This window comes from Rana temporaria, chromosome 4 (genome assembly GCF_905171775.1).
Source record: "Rana temporaria chromosome 4, aRanTem1.1, whole genome shotgun sequence".
In the NCBI taxonomy this organism is placed as follows: domain Eukaryota; kingdom Metazoa; phylum Chordata; class Amphibia; order Anura; family Ranidae; genus Rana; species Rana temporaria.
Window position 1 is genome coordinate 356,155,688 of NC_053492.1, and position 22,272 is coordinate 356,177,959.

The following is a 22,272-nucleotide window of genomic DNA, read 5'->3' on the forward strand; positions in this document are numbered from 1 at the left end:
TGCAAGTACATTTTTAATCAATTTTGTTTTCAAGAAACACCTCTTGAGAAACAGAGACCAAATTACTGAATCTTTCTGCTGGTCTTTACTCTGAGTTTTGGTGGGAGGGGCTAAAAGGCACATCTAAAAAAGGGATGCGTTTTTCTCTCCCATGTCATGCATTGTGAGAGGCAGATAATGGGCAGCATGGAGCAGGAGAGGAAAATAATTGCTCACTGAATCAATTCAAACAGTAAATTAACATGGGCGTAAAGGGGTTGTAAAGGTGCATTTTATTTCCTAAATTGCTTCCTTTACCTTAGTGCAATCCTCCTTCACTTACCTCATCCTTTGATTTTGCTTTTAAATGTCTTAATTTCTTCTGAGAAATCCTCACTTCCTGTTCTTCTGTCTGTAACTCCACACATAAATCCAATTTTTCTCCCTGGTGTGGAGTGTCGTGCTTGCCCCCTCCCTTGGACTACAGGAGAGTCAGGACACCCACTAACACATAGCTCCTTTCTCATCTGCAACGTAAAGAGCGTCCTGACTCTCCTGTAGTCCAAGGTTGGGGGCGAGCACGACACTCCACACCAGGGAGAAAGCCTTGCATTACTGTGTGGAGTTACAGACAGAAGAACAGGAAATGAGGATTTCTCTGAAGAAATAAGGATATTTAAAAGCAAAATCAAAGGATGAGGTAAGTGAAGGAAGTGATTTAGGGGGAAAAAAAATTGTACCTTTACAACCCCCTTTAAGGTAGCTGCTGCAGCTTCAACTGGTTTTATTGTAGAGGCAATTTTACAGGAAATACTGTATTTATCAGAGTATAACACACACTTTCTCTCCTGAAAATCGGGGGCAAAGCAGGGATGCGTGTTATATGCCGACAGCGTACCTCACAGAGCCGTCATCTCCTCTCCGCTCGCCTCCCACGTCACACACACAGTGCCGCCTCCGCCACTGGTATTGGACCAGTGTTCTGCCTATGACAGTAGCTGGTCCAATGCCGATGGCGGAGGCGGGACTGTGCATGTGTAACGTGAGAGATGAGTGGAGAGGAGATGACGGCTCAGTGATTTCCTGATTCATGATGCTGGTGAGGGAGATGGGGAGGCTTTATTGGAGACAATAATCAGGCTGCATTGGAGACAATAATCAGGCTGCATTGGAGACAATAATCAGGCTGCAGATGGACATTGATGGGCACTGACCCTTAATTTGCTTCAAAGTTGTTTAATTTAAAAATGTTTCCTGAAACTTCTCTTAAAATTAGGTTGCATGTTATACGCCGATAAATACAGTAATAAATGGTTCAAGCACAGGAGAGGACTTGCTACAATTGTTAGGCATAAAACAAAGGAAGGCTGAGATTTTCTATAATTGATATTAATGCTTTAATTCCAAAAGGATCAGCAGAAGGTGTTTCTCAAGCATGAGGCACAATTAGTAGCCCCCTCACTGGGGAGGAGAGAACCTGGCCTTTCAACCATGGATTTACCGCCGTTTGGTAAGAGGAAGCATTTTAAGATCTATAAATGATTTTTATTGATTTTTTTTTCTAGAAAGGAACAGAGAAAGCATTCTTCATCTATTTGTCAAGGAGGGTGTTTTTTTTTTCTCTTTTCGTTTTTCGGTACGTAACTGAGAAACTGTGAATTAGTGGAAAATTTTGAAAAACAACGATGTGTGCAAGTAAATAAATTACACAACAAGAACATGTAACATTACTTGTCATTTTATCAACATATATTCATTTCAAAACAAATGCTATAAAAAGTGTATTGATTAGAATACATATTTTGAATGTGTTTTCCCTTTATTGATTTGCAAATTAAAAATAAACCACTGCCAGTTAACCCAGCGCTTGTCTATATTTCAGTTCACATCACCAATACTCAGAAATTCAAAAGGATATTTAAACAAAACTGTGAGCTGTTTGATTTAACATCATAGATCGTAAAACTAAAATTTCAGTGCTTTTAAATTTCTACAGTTCAAATGTATTGTTAGCTATGTACAGATTCACAAAATAACGGTGCTAAGAAAAATGCAGCATTTGCTGCATGTTTCAAATCTCAAAAAGATGTAGAAATGTGCAATTCATGATTCAACCAAAATATATGGCAATACATCACACTTGGAAAAAAAAAAAAAAAAAGTTTTATTTTCAATTAGTCAATATTAAAAATAGGGTGGCCGGGGCAGGTGTACATTTATCTGTCCAAGTTTCAAAGTCTTTAGAGAAGGTTTTTCCTTCCCCCCCCCCTGTGTTTATTTCTGGTATGTGTACATCACAGATTCTGAATCCTAATGGAAGATGGTTACAAACTTATCAGCAGTTTACCTTAAACATAAGGCGTTTTCTAATAAAAAGGCACCTTCCATTCCCTTCAATCGCGCTTCTAATTAAACTACAATATAGCAACAGGTGGTTTTGTGGTTTGAGTTTACATAGCCAGTTTTTACTTACATTCAAATTCTAATCAACTAAATGTTACAGTCAGTAAAACAAGCATGCCAACTTAAGATGTATGTACATCAAATTGAAACAGCTGTAGTTGTATATAGTATGTAACAGCAAAATACTCATACCCATACCATCATCTTTTGTGTACACATGAGAACTCAATACAAAAAGATTAAAATGAACCCCTTAGAGTCATCCCATACTAGACACATTTAATATATGTTTACAATATATATATATTTATATATAATATACATAGCTTTTTAGAATTTTCAAATAAATCTTTGCAATTACTTTATCTAAAAAAGAAAGAAGAAAAAAAAAAAAAACCCAAAGTCAAATACACAAATAATCCACAAGTTCAACATCTAAGTAAAAAGCCACATACTGTACTTTCCTTTTAACAAACCGGAAACAATAAAAAAAAATAGGTTAATTTAGTGGTATTTCAGTACAATTTGTTAATATACTCATAGATGTTTATCAATTTATTTCAACATAAATATGACGTTACAGAGGCTCTCAATTACCCCAACTGTTCTGAGCATCTCGTGGCAACAGCCAAAGATCAGTGTGTTTGATTTATAGTCCATTTCTATAGTATAAAAGGATTCATGTGATTTAATAAAATGATGCAGCCAGCTGGAATGGGATTGGTGTTCCAGCACTTCATATCAGTCCAGCAAAATTGGATACATGGAAAAACTGACAATAAGTATAATTTATCAGTCGGCAAAACATTTACAATGTCTGAAATATATTTTCAAAAAGGGAATAAATTCTATTTCTGGATTTGAAAGCAGAACTTTGGTAAGCATGAGCACAACCATGCATAATTACAAAATGCTGCAATATTTCTTTATAAAGTTAAATGCTGCCATGTTTTAGGATATCCCTTAAGTTCACCTTATATTAACAGTTTGAATCTTTACAAAGCAATTTAAGTGAGATAAATCATTCTGGAGAAATAAAATGGTTTGTGGAAAAAAAAATGGAAACGATAACTAAATTTGTTATTTCTATTACTAAAGCAATGATCCCCAACCATTGATTCAGTCCCTTTCTATGTACTTCTAGGCAGTCTCAGCACGTCCCAAGTATTTGTCTGCCTGAACATTGGCTGAAATACCACTTCCTATAAGTTTAAGAACCAGCAGAAAATCTCTAATCTTAACATAATTGGTATACTACACAAAGTTTTGGAGTGCTGTTTTTTTTTTTTTATACAAGTAGGCTTATTCAATGAAGACTGTGCAAAAGGCAATGATGAAAGTAAACCCTGGTAACAACATTTAGTAACTGCAGCTAATTCCAAGAAAGCATAATTCCGATTGGACGTAAAGGCTTACTTGCGCTCTAGCCCAGGGGTCTATAACTGGTGGCCCTCCAGCTGTTGCAGAACTACAAATCCCATCATGCCATTGCCTGTGGGAGTCATGCTTGTAACTGAGCCTTGCAATGCCTCATAGGACCTGTAGTTTCGCAACAGCTGGAGAGCTGCCAGCCTAACACCTGTGCGAGTCTAGTCTATTTAAACAGTAAAGACTGGATAAACATAGGCAGCCTTATCCTTCAAACACTGCAAGGCAAGTCAGTTGTAATTGATACAGCACTTACAGTAGGCATTCTTCTACTAATTTGTCTAGGCCCAAGGCAGCCAGAATGTTATTGGGGCCACACATTATCAATAGGCAGCTCTTTCTGTTCCTAGATCTGGCTGTTTAATGGCACCATAACTGTAATCCAGTGAAAGGTGAGTGACTAGGCACGGTCACGTCTGAAAGTGCTGTGCTGCTTCTAATCAGGAATGGTATGCGCAAATTTTTTTTTTTTTTAAATAAGTGTTCTACCATTTTATATCATGCTAAATAATTCCTGATAGTCAGCCAAACGCAAGTATAGATCCAGTTTAAAGACACAGGCTGTTGCTTGTATGTCACAGAGTTGTTCCCTGATGAGTCCATACCCTCATGTAGCTGTCAGGACTCACCAAAGTCCAGACCTGTAAAACAGAACTGCTTTTTAACCACCCAGGTGCTCCTGCTTTGTGCACGGTAAAAATGTAAGCAAACACTGCTACCACTGTAGCTATCGTGGGGTCTCACATCAGCCAATTGCAATATATTAATTCTTATTTTGCATACGAGTTTCTGATACAAACAATAAAAAACAAAAATAAAAAAAAGTCTCTTTTTAGCGTAAAAGTTAAAGAAACATATGCCAAATGGTGTCTTTAGAAAAATGGCATTTTACAGACTAAAATTAAAGCTGAACTCCGGCATTAACAAACACTACAGTCCTGTGTATTCTTGCGTAAATCTTGCATGTGTTTTGTGTTCTCTTTCAGCTGTGTGCAACGTCGCCTCTGAAGGAGTTTCCTGTATTAAGACCAGTCACTGCTGCTCGGTGTTCCTAAGCAAGGTGAGTGGTCTTGTACACACACAGCTGTAGTAAAAAGCCTGTAGTAGGTGAACCATGTTGGATCCTTCCCAAAGCTCTACTCTCTGTATAGGCTTATATGCAACATAGTGATGATGTCCCCCACTATTTTTACAAGGTAATATTGAGGTTTGGAATGGCATTTGGTGCATACAAAGTGTATTTATATCCTTTTTTGTTGACTGAGGAACATATTTACATTCAAGTTTTTGTGCCCGAACTTCAGCTGTAACACCATTTTTTAAAATGAAAGCTGATCAAAAAAGAAACAAAACATTTTTTCACGCTGCCTTTAAAATACTTAGAAAGCTATAAAACAAACAAAAAAACCCCCACCACAATACAAAACAACCAAAATAAAGCCTTGACACCTCCCTAAACCCCCCCCCCCAAAAAAAAATTGCTTCTCTTCCGTATCATAAATAATAAAGTTATTGTCAATATATTGGGTTTATTAGCTGAAATGTGGGAATGGCTCTGGAACTTAACTGGTTAATAAACCTTGGCTTGTTACATCTCAGTGTGGAATACAAAGGTTAGGGACCTTTGCAATGAGCTCTAAAACGTTAGGACTGTTGGCAATCTGCACTTATTTTAAAAACATACTGAATTAATATATTACAGCCGGTTTAGCGAACAATGTTAATGTTTTAACGCTCTGTATGAAAAAAAGATGTGTACATACCCCATTTTAAATCCTGTCCCATCACATAATCCAGCAGTTCCAGCTCACTTGTATCAGGGAGCAGCTGCTGCAGGGGAGAGCCAACCGCAAATGGACAACGGGAGCCTATGTGTGGCTTGACGGCTCTGGAAATTCAAAGCTATTGTTAGGCGCTCCCTAACACAAAGGGGCCAGAACTACTGAATCATGTGACCGGAGCAAATAGAGGTAAATACAAAGATTCTCTTTTTTTCATACAGTGTATGCAGAATAGATAGGAGAAAGGGGGAGGAGACTTTTTTTTTTTTTTAAGAACAGTAAGCCTCTGTTAACACTTTAAAAAGTCACATAAGACCATGTGCTATCAAATGTTTTTTCAAAGCTTACTAAATTGTATTATACTTAAACCTTTGTATACATCAAGACTAGTTACGTATAAGAATATTGGTGTTCCCCCGCTGAGAATCTGGACCATAATTGACTTTTGTTATGACCTGAGGAGCAAATTGTCCTTTTAACGCCCCTCCATGTGCTCTACATTTAAGCATTGGAGAACCTGGTCTTGGTAATTTCCATGAAAGATCTTATACTGCGTTGCACAAGAACATTGCTTCTAAAATGTCCATACATACATCTGTTAAACATGGTATAGGAGCTCTGGTGGTCCATCATTTCCTATATTGTCCCTTGCATTTGCCTGGGGGAGGTTTTCACAGTTTCAACTGTGGTACAATTGGTTGACAATTACTTACATCACATACACCTCCAATACTCTCCTGATGAGGCAGATGCTGTTTTATCTGAGAAACCTGTTGAGCTGCTCCCATTGTACATTTAGCATCTTAAGACAAGGAATATGCGCCTATACAATGTATGTGCGATAGTTTCAGCTCTCTATATACACCACTGGTCAGTGCTATATGGCAAGATGTATATAGAGGTTTAAGTATAAACTAATTTACCAAGCTTTGCAAAACAGTTTTTTGGCACAAAATCCTAACAACATTTCTTTTTATAGATTTGGTTGTACTCTGGTACCTCAAAGTCCGATTCCTTACTTGTAATGGTACATTAATTGATGTGGTACCATGACCTAACACAACAACCCTACACTATATTTATGAAACCTTGCATGGCCAGCATGAGATTTGACTCTTTGAACCTTATGTCACACAAGCACTTTTCCTTTCAACTGATGACCTTGTGAAAAGTATTTATCGAGTCTCTATTCTCTGCCTTTTCTCTGTGTAAAAGTCAATGACATACCCTCAGATGCGGTCATACAAGCAGTATTATTTGGGAGGAAAACCTACCAAAAAGATACTCATGTAATATCTTACTTTCCAGCTTTAATAGTTTTTTCTCTCTACAGGTCAAGAGTAGATTCATGGACTGAAAGCAATCCTAAAAAAACACAACCTTTTTAGGGTACCAAAGCTACACTGAAAACCAGCAGCAAAATCACTTAAGAAAAAATATAAAGTTGTACATTTATAAGCCGGTACTAAAGAAGAAGAGATTACTATTTCTGTGATGGTGCAGGTCATGGGTAATATATTAAAAGCATTTCACCCTCTCAGAAACCTAATATGTTTTCTAGAAGTACATTCGAAGGGTACAAACCTCGGTAGTAAAAAAAAAAAAAAAAAAAAAAAAACACTTCAAATATATGTCCTATTGTACTTTTATACACTGATCTGAGGTGTCATTATCTGACCAAGAGATAGTAACTTTCATTTTCAAACAGTTGTTTAACAGAAAGATGCACAAATAGATTTGGGCAGGTCCAGGTTTAAAAAAAAAAAAAAAACTTGCTAGAGTAGAGCGGTTGGTGAAGAAAATAAATGGTAAGAAGAACTCTCATGGCATGTTTCCCTTCACGTAGTTACTTGCCATTCCAATGGTCAGCTTTCCCATAATCTGATCCAGTTGCCACAGCCACCATACATACTGGTAGATGGGAGCCAATTTGATCCAGGCCTGCCTGGTCAAATGTGCACTCTTAAAAATAAAACTCTGCTACTGTAAGATCATTTGCAAGACAGAATATTGGCGCCAAGCACCATATGAGTTCACAGCACCCTGAACAAACCATTCGATTAGAAAACAGCACCCAACAAAACTAAACCCAAAACATTACTTTTGTATCTTATCCTGATCGCTGAACACAAGAGAAGAAAGTCTGGCTAAATCAAATCTTCTGGCATTAGTTGAATGTCTCTGGTTTCACGTGGCTGCTTGGGTAAATTAAAAGCTACTAGTAATATTGATGTCATACAAAAACTTTGGCAAGGGCATCAGCGCCCGCACTTGCTATGTAGCATTTTGATGGGTGGAATGCTACGTCGTAGATTGATTCATCAGATTTCTTTCGATGAGCTGTAAATTCCTGTATGCACGTCTTGCTTTCCAAGTTCCATAAACGTATAGAACAGTCATGGCCTGTAAAAGTAGTGAAAAAAAAAAGAACCAAACTTAAATGGCTGACAAAAGAATTTTGAAATAGTCACTATACGACTAGCCTTCTCTGCCACTCACCCAACCACTTAAATTTTACACTATAACAAGAACTTACAAAGCCATCCACAACTCAGCCCCCAACTAAAATCACTAACCTAGTCTCAAAATACCAACCAAATTGTTCTCTTCATTCCTCCCAAGCCCCTCTACACTTTAGTTCCCTTATCACCGCCTCCCATGGTAGCCTCCAGGGCTTCTCCCATTATTGAGTGAGTAACTTGTATAGCGCTACAAATGCAAACTAAAATCGCCTCAAGGCGTTGTATCCAATGTCGTCGTCCAGCCATGCTTTCAGAATAGATGGGTCTTAAGTTTTTTTTCTGAAGGCCCGATGGTTTTCTTCCATCCGAATGTCTGTAGGTAGAGCATTCCATAACCGTGGTCCTTGGACTGCAAATCTTCGTTCTCCTTTAGATTTGTAGCGGGACTTAGGGATGCGGAGGAGGTTCTGATTAGATGATCGTAGGGGCTAATTTTGGGTGTCACCCGATCCTTTACGGCTAGCCAGTGGAGGGTCCTCATGACTGGGGAGATTGGTTCCTATGGTTTTTTACCCGTTATCAGTCTGGCTGCAGTGTTCTGGATGACGTGTAGATTGGTATTTCGGTAGTCCTAGGTAGAGGGAGTTTGCATACTAGAGTCTGGAATTCATTAGTGTTCCAACTACTACTGCAGTGTCTTCTCCCAGGATGAAGGGGATGAGTCTAGACAGCAAGCGGAGAAGATAGTGAGATCCGCTGACCACTGATCCTATTTGTGCGTCCATAGACATGTCTGAGTCAAAGATAACTCCGAGGCTTTTTACTTTAGTGCTTGGGGTGATGGTTTTTCTAAAGATGGTGGGAGGAGACCATGTCGTCCTAGAATTTATCTTCCGGTTTGCATGGAGAAAGAAGTTCTGTTTTGGATCCATTGAGTTTGAGGGAGCTCTCTGTCATCCAATTATCTATCAATGTCAGGCATTTTTCTAATCCGTAATATTGGTCTTTTTTTTTGGTGATGCGAAGATAAAGTTCAGTGTTGTCTGCGTAGGAGTGGTAGAGCAGGTCCTGTTTGCTGATGATTGTGTGGAGTGGGTGGAGGTAGACGTTGAAGAGCATGGGCGACAGGAGTGATCCTTGAGGGACTCCATGTGACTGTGCGTGTTACCGATGTGAAGGCTCCTAGTTTCACTGTCTGGGATCGATTTTCTAGGAACGATGCGAACCATGGTAGGTCGGCGACTCCACCTACTTTTGTGAGACGGGCGAGTAGAATTTTGTGGTCTACTGTGTCGAAAGCTGCACTTGGGTCCAGCAGCACCAGAAGACATGATTCTGCTTCGTCCGCTGCTTCAAGAGAGTCAACCCATATTTTGAGAAGTGACGTTTCTGTCCCGTGTCCTGGGCGGAAACCCAATTGTAGGGGGTCCAGGAGTTTGTGGGAGTCCATATGGAGTTGTAGCTGTTGTACTACTGCTTTTTCCATGATCTTGGAGATGGTGCCAAGGCTTGTTATCGGTGTGCGGCAGTTTGGGTCTTTGATGGTCGAGGTTGGGTTTCTTTAGGAGGGGTTTGATTATGCCTTGCTTGAGAGAAATTGAAACAATACATTCTTTGAATGATTGATTTGTGAGATGTGTTATGGTGGGTGCCACGATTTCGGCACATTCTTTCAAGAGTTTTGTAGCAATGATGTCGTTTGGTGCTGTAGTGTCGGAGATTTTTGATGATGCTGTTGGTGGTGTCAATGGTGATTGGTAGAAGCGTGAATTGCGTTGATTGAGGAATATTTATCTTGATGTTTTTTTCTTGCTTTGGCTTGATGAGGTCGGTTGTTTTTTTTCTGCTGAATTTTTTCACAAATGTTTTTGATTTTGTCAATAAAGAAAATCAGATAGTTCATTGGAGAATTCTTGTGTTTCGTTTGCTGGGGGCTCTAGACAGGTGGGGTCGATAGTCTGAAAAGTTCGCGGGGGCGGTTTAGGGCTTTTGAGATGGTATTGGAGAAGTGTTCTTTCTTTGCTTTGAAGATTTCTTTGTGGTATTTCTTGGTAAGTAATAAGTAGATTGTGTGGTTTTCCTTTGTTGCGTTTCTCCTCCAGGCTCCTTCTATTTGGATTTCCCTACCCCAATCTGTCCGACTATCTACTAGTCTGTCCACTTTTAGGCGATTCCTCAAAACTTTTCAGAGAAGCCAAGCCTAACTGTACTTTTATTTTCTCCATCAGATCATCCCCCACAGTTATTACCTTTTGTATCACTTGATACTTTTAGATTGTAAGCTTTATATGTTGCCAGGGATTTAGACATTAATGGCTGTGTGTTGAGTTATTTTGGAGGGGACAGCAAATCTACACTGTCATACAAGCCGTACACCCACTACTTTACATTGTAGCAAAGTGTAATTTCTTCAGTGTTGTCACATGAAAAGATATAATAAAATATTTACAAAAATGTGACAGGTGTACTCACTTTTGTGAGATACTTTATACGCACTTTCAATCGGGAGCATCTGATCAAGTGACTACTGTGGCAATAAACAGATAAGACTATTGTCTCAATCCCACGCTAACCTTTTTGTGTTCTGTGCAGAATAAATGCAAAGAACCAACAAAAAAAACGATTAAAAACGATGGTTTGATGGCTGCTAGCAGTAATGTGCATTCCCACATCCTGCGTGTATACAATTAAAATTGGACACTGCTGCACCTACCCAATACCTCTATAAACATATACATGCTAATTGGCACAGTGTACACTACAAACTGTTTTAAATACCATACATATAATAAAAAGCAAACTTATGATATAATACTACTTCTGCAATGTCTATCAAACAAATCTAAAAGTTCCCAGTGTCCAAATAAAGTGGTGGAAGAAAAGAAGAATTACTTTATTTGGACACTGAGAACTTGGTTTATATTTTAAGTGTTTGATGGACATTGCAGTAGTATTATATCATAAGTGGTTTGAAACACACTGTGGCTGGACAGGGATGCACACTGTGGCTGGACAGGGATGCACACCAAGTGGTACCCGTGTTTAGGACCCTATGCGTTCACGGGCATATGCCCAGCACACAGAGTGTACGCTGTGCCAATTAGCCCAAATATATTTGTAGAGGTACGAGGTAGGTGCAGCAGTGTCACATTTAATTGTGGCCGCTCTGGCAGCCAACCGCAGCAGTTGCTCCTGATCACAAGTACACATAGGGAGCTTTCTATGACATATTGCTTGCTGTGCTTAGAGGCACTCACTGTACACTCCCAAAACAGTAACATGTCATGAAAAGCTCCTGATGTTAAGGTGTTAAGAAAGGTAGCTGAAATGGGTGTAAGACTGCAGAACAATTATTTCCCTAGACAGTTTCTCAGACAGTTCAAATACAAAAAACAACTTAATAGTTTTTGAGTAAATTTATATATATATATATATATATATATATATATATATATATATATATATATATATATATATATATATATATATATATATATATATATATATACACATACATATACATATACACAGGGAGTGCAGAATTATTAGGCAAGATGTATTTTTGAGGATTAATTTTATTATTGAACAACAACCATGTTCTTAATGAACCCAACAAACTCATTAATATCAAAGCTGAATATTTTTGGAAGTAGTTTTTAGTTTGTTTTTAGTTTTAGCTATTTTAGGGGGATATCTGTGTGTGCAGGTGACTATTACTGTGCATAATTATTAGGCAACTTAACAAAAAAAAATATATATACCCATTTCAATTATTTATTTTTACCAGTGAAACCAATATAACATCTCAACATTCACAAATATACATTTCTGACATTCAAAAACAAATCAGTGACCAATATAGCCACCTTTCTTTGCAAGGACACTCAAAAGCCTGCCATCCATGGATTCTGTCAGTGTTTTGATCTGTTCACCATCAACATTGCGTGCAGCAGCAACCGCAGCCTCCCAGACACTGTTCAGATAGGTGTACTGTTTTCCCTCCTTGTAAATCTCACATTTGATGATGGACCACAGGTTCTCAATGGGGTTCAGATCAGGTGAACAAGGAGGCCATGTCATTAGTTTTTCTTCTTTTATACCCTTTCTTGCCAGCCACGCTGTGGAGTACTTGGACGCGTGTGATGGAGCATTGTCCTGCATGAAAATCATGTTTTTCTTGAAGGATGCAGACTTCTTCCTGTACCACTGCTTGAAGAAGGTGTCTTCCAGAAACTGGCAGTAGGACTGGGAGTTGAGCTTGACTCCATCCTCAACCCGAAAAGGCCCCACAAGCTCATCTTTGATGATACCAGCCCAAACCAGTACTCCACCTCCACCTTGCTGGCGTCTGAGTCGGACTGGAGCTCTCTGCCCTTTACCAATCCAGCCACGGGCCCATCCATCTGGCCCATCAAGACTCACTCTCATTTCATCAGTCCATAAAACCTTAGAAAAATCAGTCTTGAGATATTTCTTGGCCCAGTCTTGACGTTTCAGCTTGTGTGTCTTGTTCAGTGGTCGTCTTTCAGCCTTTCTTACCTTGGCCATGTCTCTGAGTATTGCACACCTTGTGCTTTTGGGCACTCCAGTGATGTTGCAGCTCTGAAATATGGCCAAACTGGTGGCAAGTGGCATCTTGGCAGCTGCACACTTGACTTTCTCAGTTCATGGGCAGTTATTTTGCGCCTTGGTCTTTCCACACGCTTCTTGCGACCCTGTTGACTATTTTGAATGAAACGATTGATTGTTCGATGATCACGCTTCAGAAGCTTTGCAATTTTAAGAGTGCTTCATCCCTCTGCAAGATATCTCACTATTTTTTACTTTTCTGAGCCTGTCAAGTCCTTCTTTTGACCCATTTTGCCAAAGGAAAGGAAGTTGCCTATTATGCACACCTGATATAGGGTGTTGATGTCATTAGACCACACCCCTTCTCATTACAGAGATGCACATCACCTAATATGCTTAATTGGTAGTAGGCTTTCGAGCCTATACAGCTTGGAGTAAGACAACATGCATAAAGAGGATGATGTGGTCAAAATACTAATTTGCCTAATAATTCTGCACTCCCTATATATATATATATATATATATATATATATATATATATATATATATATATATATATATATATATATATATATATATATATATATATATATATATATATATATATATATATATATATATATACACACACACATACACATACACTCTACATATAGCATTATATTGTATTATATTGTAAATTCCAACTATACTCACTTCCAGACATCAGGTACAATCCATTAGGATCAACAGCTAAACTTGTTACAGCATCTAAATGAGCAACCATTGAATGAATCAGTTTTCCTAGAGGAAACATGAAAAAGGGACATCTTAATGAAGTAAAATAAATGGCACATGTGAAGAGCAAGTCAAGTCGAAGCATAAACCAGATGTACAGCACAATTCTCATTTACAACCCTTAGGCTGATCATACAGGGTTTGAACCATTAATGGGCAGGCTCAATATACTAAGTTGACTGATCAACTTGGGTACAACCAGCCTGCCTGATTCTCTTGCAATTATCGCTAGTGGCTACTATAGCTGACAATTGCCGATTCTCTTGTCAACACTGCCTATGTTCATGGGGAAATCATGTAAAAAAATTCTTGCAACCATTTTTCGGCCGCTAGCGGGATAAAACCTCCCCGCTAGCGGCGGAATAGCACTGCGATATTAATAGCGGCGCTAAAAAGGGCGGCAATTTACTGCCACCGCACCTCCCGCCCCAGTGTGAAAGGGGCCTTAGAGAAACAATAACTGGTTGGTTTCAGAACCTGACCCTAGAGTCATCGTTCCCGAGGAGGGCTGGTTATTGCGCGAGGGCCCATGAACAAATTTGTTAGTACCCATTAACGAAAATACCATAACATGAACCATCCATAATGTTCTCTGAAAAAACATGTAAATCAAAGTAACTGCTATCCATCAGTTTTTATTCAATAGTTATTAAACCCATACTGCTTTTGAGTGAAAAGAATGCTTTTAATAAAACAAATGAAAATGCTATGGACAAAAAGGAAGGGTTCCTTAGCCTAATATTTTATTGCACAACTACTTGAACACCCTGGGCTAGATTCAGATAGGTTAGCGGATCTTTAGATCCGAGTAACCTATCTCATTTACGATCCGCCGCCGCAAGTTTTTGAGGCAAGTGCTTTATTCAGAAAGCACTTGCCTGTAAATTTACAACGGCGTATCGTAAATCCCCCGGCGGAATTCAAATTCCGCAGGTAGGGGGCGTGTAAAATTTAAATCAGGCGCGTCCCCGCGTCGAACGAACGGCGCATGCGCCGTCCGTCAAATTTCCTAGCGTGCATTGCTCTAAATGACATCGCTAGGACGTCATTGGTTTCGAAGTGAACGTAAATTACGTCCATCCGTATTCGCGAACGACTTACGCAAACAAAGTAAAAATTCTAAATTCGACCCGGGAACGACGCCCATACTTAACATAGGATACGCCGCATATAGCAGGGGTAACTATACGCCGGAAAAAGCCGAATGCAAACGACGTAAAAAAAAAAGAAAACGCCGGGCGGTCGTTCGTTTCTGAATCGGCGTAACTCCTCATTTGCATATTCCTTGCATATACAAACGGAAGCGCCACCTAGCGGCCAGAGTGAGATTGCAGCCTAAGATCCGACAGTGTATGTCACTTACACCTGTCGGATCTTAGGGATATCTATGCGTAACCTGATTCTATGAATCAAGCGCATAGATAAGACGGCCGGACTCAGAGACACGACAGCGTATCAGGAGATACGCCGTCGTATCTTCTTTCTGAACCCGGGCCCATATGTTTAGCCATGGTTCCAATTTTAGGGTGCCTGCGGCATAGATGCAGTGGTCCAACCCCACGAGGCTTGATACCTGTCAAAGTCTATCGCAGACCGAAACACACTGTGGCTGGACAGGGATGCACACCAAGTGGTATCCGTGTTTAGGACCCTATCCGTTCGCGGGCTAATGCCCAGCACACAGAATATCTCTCTGCAATACAGCCTTCTACAGCAACTTTTGCAGGCCATGGAATGAAAAGGAGGTCATGTCTCCATTATGTACATCCCTTTAATGTCAAGACACATTAGACATTTTAGACAGAAACGTACCCCGACCTGCACACCAGTGCTCGCCAATCCTAGTGAGATGTCAGATAATACATGCTACATATTGCACTACGAGCAATAAATGACAAATTACATTTTTAGTTCTACAATTAACATAATGATCAACAGGGAAGCCATAACTTAAAGAACATGAAAAACCTCTTTAGTCTTCTTACGACTTCGGCATTATCTACAAGTGGCTAACTCGCATCTATAAAAACCCTTGGTTGACAACCAAGTTCTACTTGTATTTTTTTACATTTAAATCAGTAAAAAAAAAGGTTGAAAACCTGGATTTTAGAATTGGAGTTCTGCAACTGACAAATCTGCCGCATTTTCTTGGTAGATCGTATATATGGGGATTGGCACATAATATAGGAAGGTTTCTCCTAATGTCCACTACCTCATTGTACAATTGTATCCTTTGTATACCTACTGAGGAAAGAAAGTGTACCTGCTACATATGTTTTTTTTCCTTTTGGAAGAGGAATTGGACTTACATTAGTGTAATTAACCACTTAAGGACCCCTTCACGCTTATATACGTCGGCAGAATGGCACGGCTGGGCACAATCACGTACCTGTACGTGTCTCTTTAAGCCCAGCCTTAGGGTCGCGACCCGGTCCTAAGCTCCGTGACCGCAGACCCGATCGCCGCCGGTGTCCCGTGATCGGTCACCAAAGCTGACAGTGTGGCAGTGTCATTGATCGTCTGTTCCCTGATATAGGGAAAGACGATCAATGACGTCACACGTCCAGCCCCGCCCCCCTACAGTTAGAAACACATATGAGGTCACACTTAACCCCTTACAGTGCCCCCTAGTGGTTAACTCCTAAACTGCAATTGCCATTTTCACAGTAAACAGTGCATTTTTTCAAAATGTGTCAAAATTGTCCGATGTGTCCGCCATAATGTCGCAGTCACGAAAAAAATCAATGATCGCTGCCATTAGTAGTAAAAAAAAAAAAAATATATTAATAAAAATGCAATAAAACTATCCCCTATTTTGTAAACGTTATACATTTTTGCGCAAACCAATCGATAAACGCTTATTGCGATTTTTTTAACCAAAAATATGTAGAAGAATACGTATCGGCCTAAACTGAGGGGAAAAAAGTGTTTATATATATTTTTGGGGGATATTTATTATAGCAAAAAGTAAAAAATATTGCATTTTTTTCAAAATTGTCGCTCTATTTTTGTTTATAGCGCAAAAAATAAAAACCGCAGAGGTGATCAAATACCACCAAAAGAAAGCTCTATTTGTGGGAAAAAAAGGACGCCAATTTTGTTTGGGAGCCACGTCGCACGACTGCGCAATTGTCAGTTAAAGCAACGCAGTGCCGAATCGCAAAAAGGGGCAAGGTCCTTAACCTGCATAATGGTCCGGGTCTTTAGCGGTTAATGCCCTCCTCAATCTGAAAATAGTTAATCTCTTCCCTTTCTCTTTCAACCAGCTAGGGTACACTCTAGTTCTCAAACATTATAAAATGGTATCAGTTTTTAGACCAAATGATACAATGGAAGAATTTGAACAAATTCCCGTCTTCATTGTGTGACTTGGGGGATAGCTGCTGGCTTTCCCAATAGAACTGCCAGCTGTCAGCTTGTGAAAAATAGGGGTATTCACAATCCCAGAGGCAGTATTACTTATTAAAAGTAACATCTAACCTTTTCCACCTGCAAGTAAATGATTCATTCAAATCATTAATATATAACAAAAATCACTGAAGGTCATTGTTTGTCCCATTTCAAATCAACATTATTATTACCCAATATACTATAAACAAAGTCATTAGGGAAGGTTTCCTAATGACTTTGATTACACTTGTGATTTCCTACATTTCAGAACCCTAGAGATTTTAAGGGGGGGGGGGGCCATATATTTGTATTGTGCTTTACTTACAAAAAAACGATACACATACCTGTATTGTTATCATAAAATTTGATTTGACGATCTTCATGAGCAGTGATGCTGATTGGAAGAGTCGGATGGCTGATTACTCTATTTATCTGGCAGCTAGCATTAATACCTAGAGAGAACAATGCATACATAAATCTACTGAAAACAAACATTTAATATTGCAGGGTTTATTGTATCCACCTATTTAATCATCAGTCACTTTATCACGTATATTTGATTATTCATCATCAGCTTCTTTTTTGTTTATATTTGTTTGGTGTGCATTTCACTTTGAGTTGCAGCTATTTTTAGTTTTTTTAGTTATTACACTAGCGCAGCTTTATTTTTTAACATACCTGTATCTATGCAAGACTCTAACGTTAGGACTTTCTGATGTGTTTCCATGTTAAAGATGCTTGTGTGACCGCTGCTAAATGATGCGACCATATGGGCTGGGTCACTACTTACTAGGTCCAAAGACGAAGGAATTCCTAATTCTGTATAAACAAAAAAAAAAACATTAATGTACAATTAATACAATTTGTAATCAAAATCAATTATTTGAAAGCATTTATATGAAGGCTTTGCAGATTTAGCTGCTGTACATACATCACTGGGCCAGGCCTTAAACTACTGTACAAAAATACCAGCATGGAAACTCACAATATACATTTTTATGACCATCTAGGTTTTTCATTTCTTGTGGCCTTATATTCCAAAAACGGTTGATGGAAGAGAGTCAGCAGAACATAGTTCATTCAACTAAACACACTTAGAGATGTTGCAAGCTTTCCTGCAGTACGTGCACCTATAGGTAAGCCTAGACTAAGGCTTGCCTATAGGTACTGTAAATATCTCCTAAATGTGCGCCGTTTAGGAGATATCTACTGTATACTGCGCCAATGTTGTAATCGGCTCATGCGCTCTGAAGATCGGCTGCCAGTGCTCTCGTCACATGGCTCCAGTCAGTCTCATAGCTGGAATCCACAGGTCTGTCAGTCACATAGCCAGAATTCGTGGCCCCAGAAGGAAGAGGGGTGAAGATGGATGTGGCCCGCAGCAAGGCTTTGTTTGCCGTTAAGTGTTACATAATGTGCTAGTAGGCAATGCATATATACCTTTACTTTACTTCCTCTTTAGAGTATAAGAGACCTACAGTGAGTGAAAAGTATTTGATCCCTGGCTGATTTTGCAAGTCTGCCCATTGACAAAGATATGATCAGTCTATAATTGTAATGGTAGGTTTATTTTAACAATGAGAGACAGAACATAAAAAAAACAAACAAAAAAAAAACAAACAGAAAAACGCATTTCAAAAAAGTTTAACATTTATTTGCATTTTAAATTAGTGAAATAAGTATTTGACACCTTTGCAAAACATGACTTCGTACTTTGGTGGCAAAACCCTTGTTGCCAATCAGAGAGGTCCAATTTTTGTTGTAGTTGGCCACCAGGTTTGCACACATCTCAGGAGGGATTTTGTCCTACTCATCTTTGCAGATCCTCTCCAAGTCATTAAGGTTTTCGAGGCCAACGTTTGGTTATTTGAACCTTCAGCTACCTCCTCATATTTTCTATGGAATTAAGGTCTGGAGACTGGCTAGGCCACTCTAGGACCTTAATGCGCGTCTTCTTGAGCCACTCCTTGTTGCCCTGACCGGATGTTTTGAGTTATTGTCATGCTGGCTTACCCATCCACAACCCATTTTCAATGCCCTGGCTGAGGGAAGGAGGTTCTCACCCAAGATTTGACGATACATGGCTCTCTCCATCGTCCCTTTGATGCAGTGAAATTGTCCTGTCCCCTTGGCAGAAAACCCCCCCCCAAAGCATAATGTTTCCACCTCCATGTTTGACAGTGGGGATGGTGTTCTTGGGGTCATAGGCAGTATTTCTCCTCCTCCAAACACGGCGAGTTAAGTTGATGCTAAAGAGCTTGATTTTGGTCTCATCTGACCACAAAACGTTCACCCAATCCTCCTCTGAATCATTCAGATGTTCATTAGCAGACTTCAGAGGGGCCTGAACATGTGCTTTCTTGAGCAGGGGGACCTTGTGGGCGCTGCATGATTTCAGTCCTTCGCTGCTTAGCGTGTTACCAATTGTTTTCTTGGCGACTATGGTCCCAGCTGCCTTGAGATCATTGACTAGATCCTCCTGTGTAGTTATGGGCCAATTCCTCACCAGTCTCATGATCAATGAAACTCCACAAGGTGAGATCTTACATGGAGCCCCAGATCGCGGGAGATTGACAGTTATTTTACGTTTCTTCCATTTGCAAATAATAGCACCAACTGTTGTCACTCTCTTACCAAGCTGTTTGGCGATGGCCTTGTAGCCTGTTCCAGCCGTGTGCAGTTCTACAATCTTATCCCCGACATCCTTGGACAGCTCTTTGGTCTTGGCCATGGTGGAGAGATTGGAATCCGATTGCTACTGTGGACAGGTGTCTTTTATACAGGTAACAAGCTGAGATTAGGAGCACTCATTTTAAGAGAGTGCTCCTAATCTCAGCCCATTACCTGTATAGAAGACACCTGGGAGACAGAAATCTTGCCGATTGATAGAGGATCGAATACTTATTTCACTCATTAAAATGCGAATCAATTTATAACTTTTTTTGAAATGCGTTATTCTGGATATTTTTGTTGTTAGTCTGTCTCTCACTGTTAAAATAAACCTACCATTAAAATTATAGACTGATCATTTCTTTGTCAGTGGGCAAACGTAAAAAATCAGCAGGGGATCAAATACTTTTCCCCCCTCACGGTATGCTCAAGGTATCCTAATCATGATTTTTTTTTGATAGAGTAAAGGTACCAGTTTCTTTTTTCTGCCATCGCTATACCATTGGGGAAATTTACCATCACTTCCTGTCTCATAGCCAAAAACAGGCAAGCTAGACAAACTCCCTCCAAAGAGCAAGAATCCTTGATTTTACACCAAGGTTGCCATAACTAGTGTTCCGTTGAAAAGTTTCTTATCACTTAGGAATTTTATTTGTTTGCACTTTCAGTGATAACAGGCCACATGACAAAACAGAGGGAGGGACTGTCCCTAATGGGAACACAGACAGCAATGAAAACCTTACAGGTGTTCTAATCCCTCTCCACTCTATCCGAAAAAGTTTTCACTTCAGTTATACCTTTATTATAGTTATTTAAAGTAATTTGAAAAAAATAGCGTTGGGTTATGCTAAATGAATTCTTAACCTTTCCATACATTAACCTGCTAGGGCTGCCCCAGTAGCAAGAACAAGTATGAAGGTACACAATTACAGTATGCCCTAAATATGCAGTTCCCAAGATATACTATATCTATCACTAGAATAACAAAGTGTAGTCTACTTCTACTGCTTATTGGTACGCTTTAAAATGGCAATCAGTGTACTAAAAAAAACCTCTTATGTCTATGTGGGAAAGTATTCTTTACATACTACGATATGACAGTAGTTGCCTTTACATATGAAATATTGACCAACATGAGCAGAGCAGTGCATTTACTAAATTATCAATCATCCAATACATTATAAACTGTGTACTTGGTTGTGTTTTCCAAGAGCAAAGAAGTGCAAACATAAAACAAAATAAATAAAAAAACGTAAAACAGAATAACTTATCAAGCCGTGCTTACAAGGCACATTGTAAACTTGTGGGTTATACACATTCTTGGTTCACAAATATCAGTCATTTTTATAAACCCCCTTGGGCAAAAAAGCTAAATCACAGTGAATCAAAAACATGCAAGTTTATGTAAATTGGCAGAATTTCTTTGCCGTCTTTTACGATATGGTGTTCTCCACTGTCTGTCGACACTCCTTTGCATCTTTCCCTGCCGCTAACAGAAACATGAATGCAAAAATGTGCATAGAGCAGGTTCGGTTCACACCTCTGCAAATTGAATGCGCGTTTCTCTGCATCCAATTCACATAGCAGGAAAATGTGACTGGCTCTCTATGGAGCTGGTTCACATATCACCGCAGCAGGTCCAGTGCGGCGTGAAGGAAAAACGTGTGTTTTTTTGGTGCGTTTCAGCCCAAAATCAGGATGAAATCAGACTTGAAAATGGTGAACTAGCATGCACCAGACCCCTACTGTGCGACGAATGCGGCGATAGTGTGAACCGAGCCTAAAAGGCAAGGGGATTTTATGGCGAGTACAAACATCCTATTTTCTTTGTCATTTGTAGACCGAAAGAGGAATTATACTGTCGAAACATCCAAAAGCATGAGCAACACAGCAACAAAGGTCTACAGGCCAAAAAATAAACCGAAAACTGGGGATCTTTCTGTAGCCCAAATGGGCTACCTCAAGGACGGAAAGCCTGAAGCTGGCATTAAGTAAGGCCTGAACATACATCTAGTAGAAGGCCAGGTGGTAGCCTTGCAAACTGTGAAAAGTTGCATTATGCTGAAAAGTACAAGAGGAACTTACAAGTGCGATTTCACAAAAAAGAGTAGAACGCGATCCTTAAAGTAGGGGTAAACGCCCATGCATAGTGTTTACTTATAGGTAACCCTATAACAAAAAGAGGGGGAACACGCCCATATGTGGAACCTGCTAGGTAATAGCAACAACTGGAAATATAAAGTCACTCCTCTCATGGGAGGTCACTACCGTAGCCAAAACATATACTGAAAAACAAAAGGTTATCTGGTGTGGATCCACAAGAGGTGAATTCCGCCCAGAAAAAAGGGGCTACTATAGGTGGTGATGGACAATGTACAGATCGAAGGGGTTAATGAAAAAAATGTATTTAATAGATTATGTTGTTACATTCAATAAAAGCAGTATCAAAGTACAAATTCTGGTGTATCGAGGTCTTGGTTATAGATGCACAGACAGTAAGCACCTGTATGAGAGTACTAGGTGCAATCAACATATAACACAAAAAACAAATATAGAAACATAAAACATATATACAGAACGGTCCGGACGCCTTCAAACCACATATGTCACTGTTCCCAATGGCTTGACCAATTAAATACGATTGTAAACAGTATTACAAAAAATAATAATGTAAATTGTAATCAATGGGAACAGATTAACAGATGTGTCCCCGCGGGGAAATAGCAGACATACAAAGGACCATTGACATAGAATAATCTACAATGACTGTCCTATGATCATTGTCAGATAGCAGTCTCTCGTGTGCTAATATG

General features: G+C 39.4%; 1 protein-coding gene across 2 annotated transcripts in view; it reads right to left on the reverse strand.

Moving 5' to 3' along the window:
- Positions 1-1,701: 1,701 nt before the first annotated feature.
- The window catches only part of STRN (striatin), a 159,954-nt gene continuing 139,383 nt past the window's right edge, over positions 1,702-22,272 (reverse strand). For both annotated transcript variants that reach the window (XM_040350860.1, XM_040350861.1), the window contains 4 exons: positions 17,468-17,608; positions 17,134-17,241; positions 13,319-13,405; positions 1,702-7,994 (listed from right to left, as the gene is read on the reverse strand). In XM_040350860.1, coding sequence (XP_040206794.1) covers positions 7,825-7,994; positions 13,319-13,405; positions 17,134-17,241; positions 17,468-17,608 — 506 coding nt within the window. In that variant the 3' untranslated portion in view covers positions 1,702-7,824. The remainder of the gene's footprint in view (positions 7,995-13,318; positions 13,406-17,133; positions 17,242-17,467; positions 17,609-22,272) is intronic.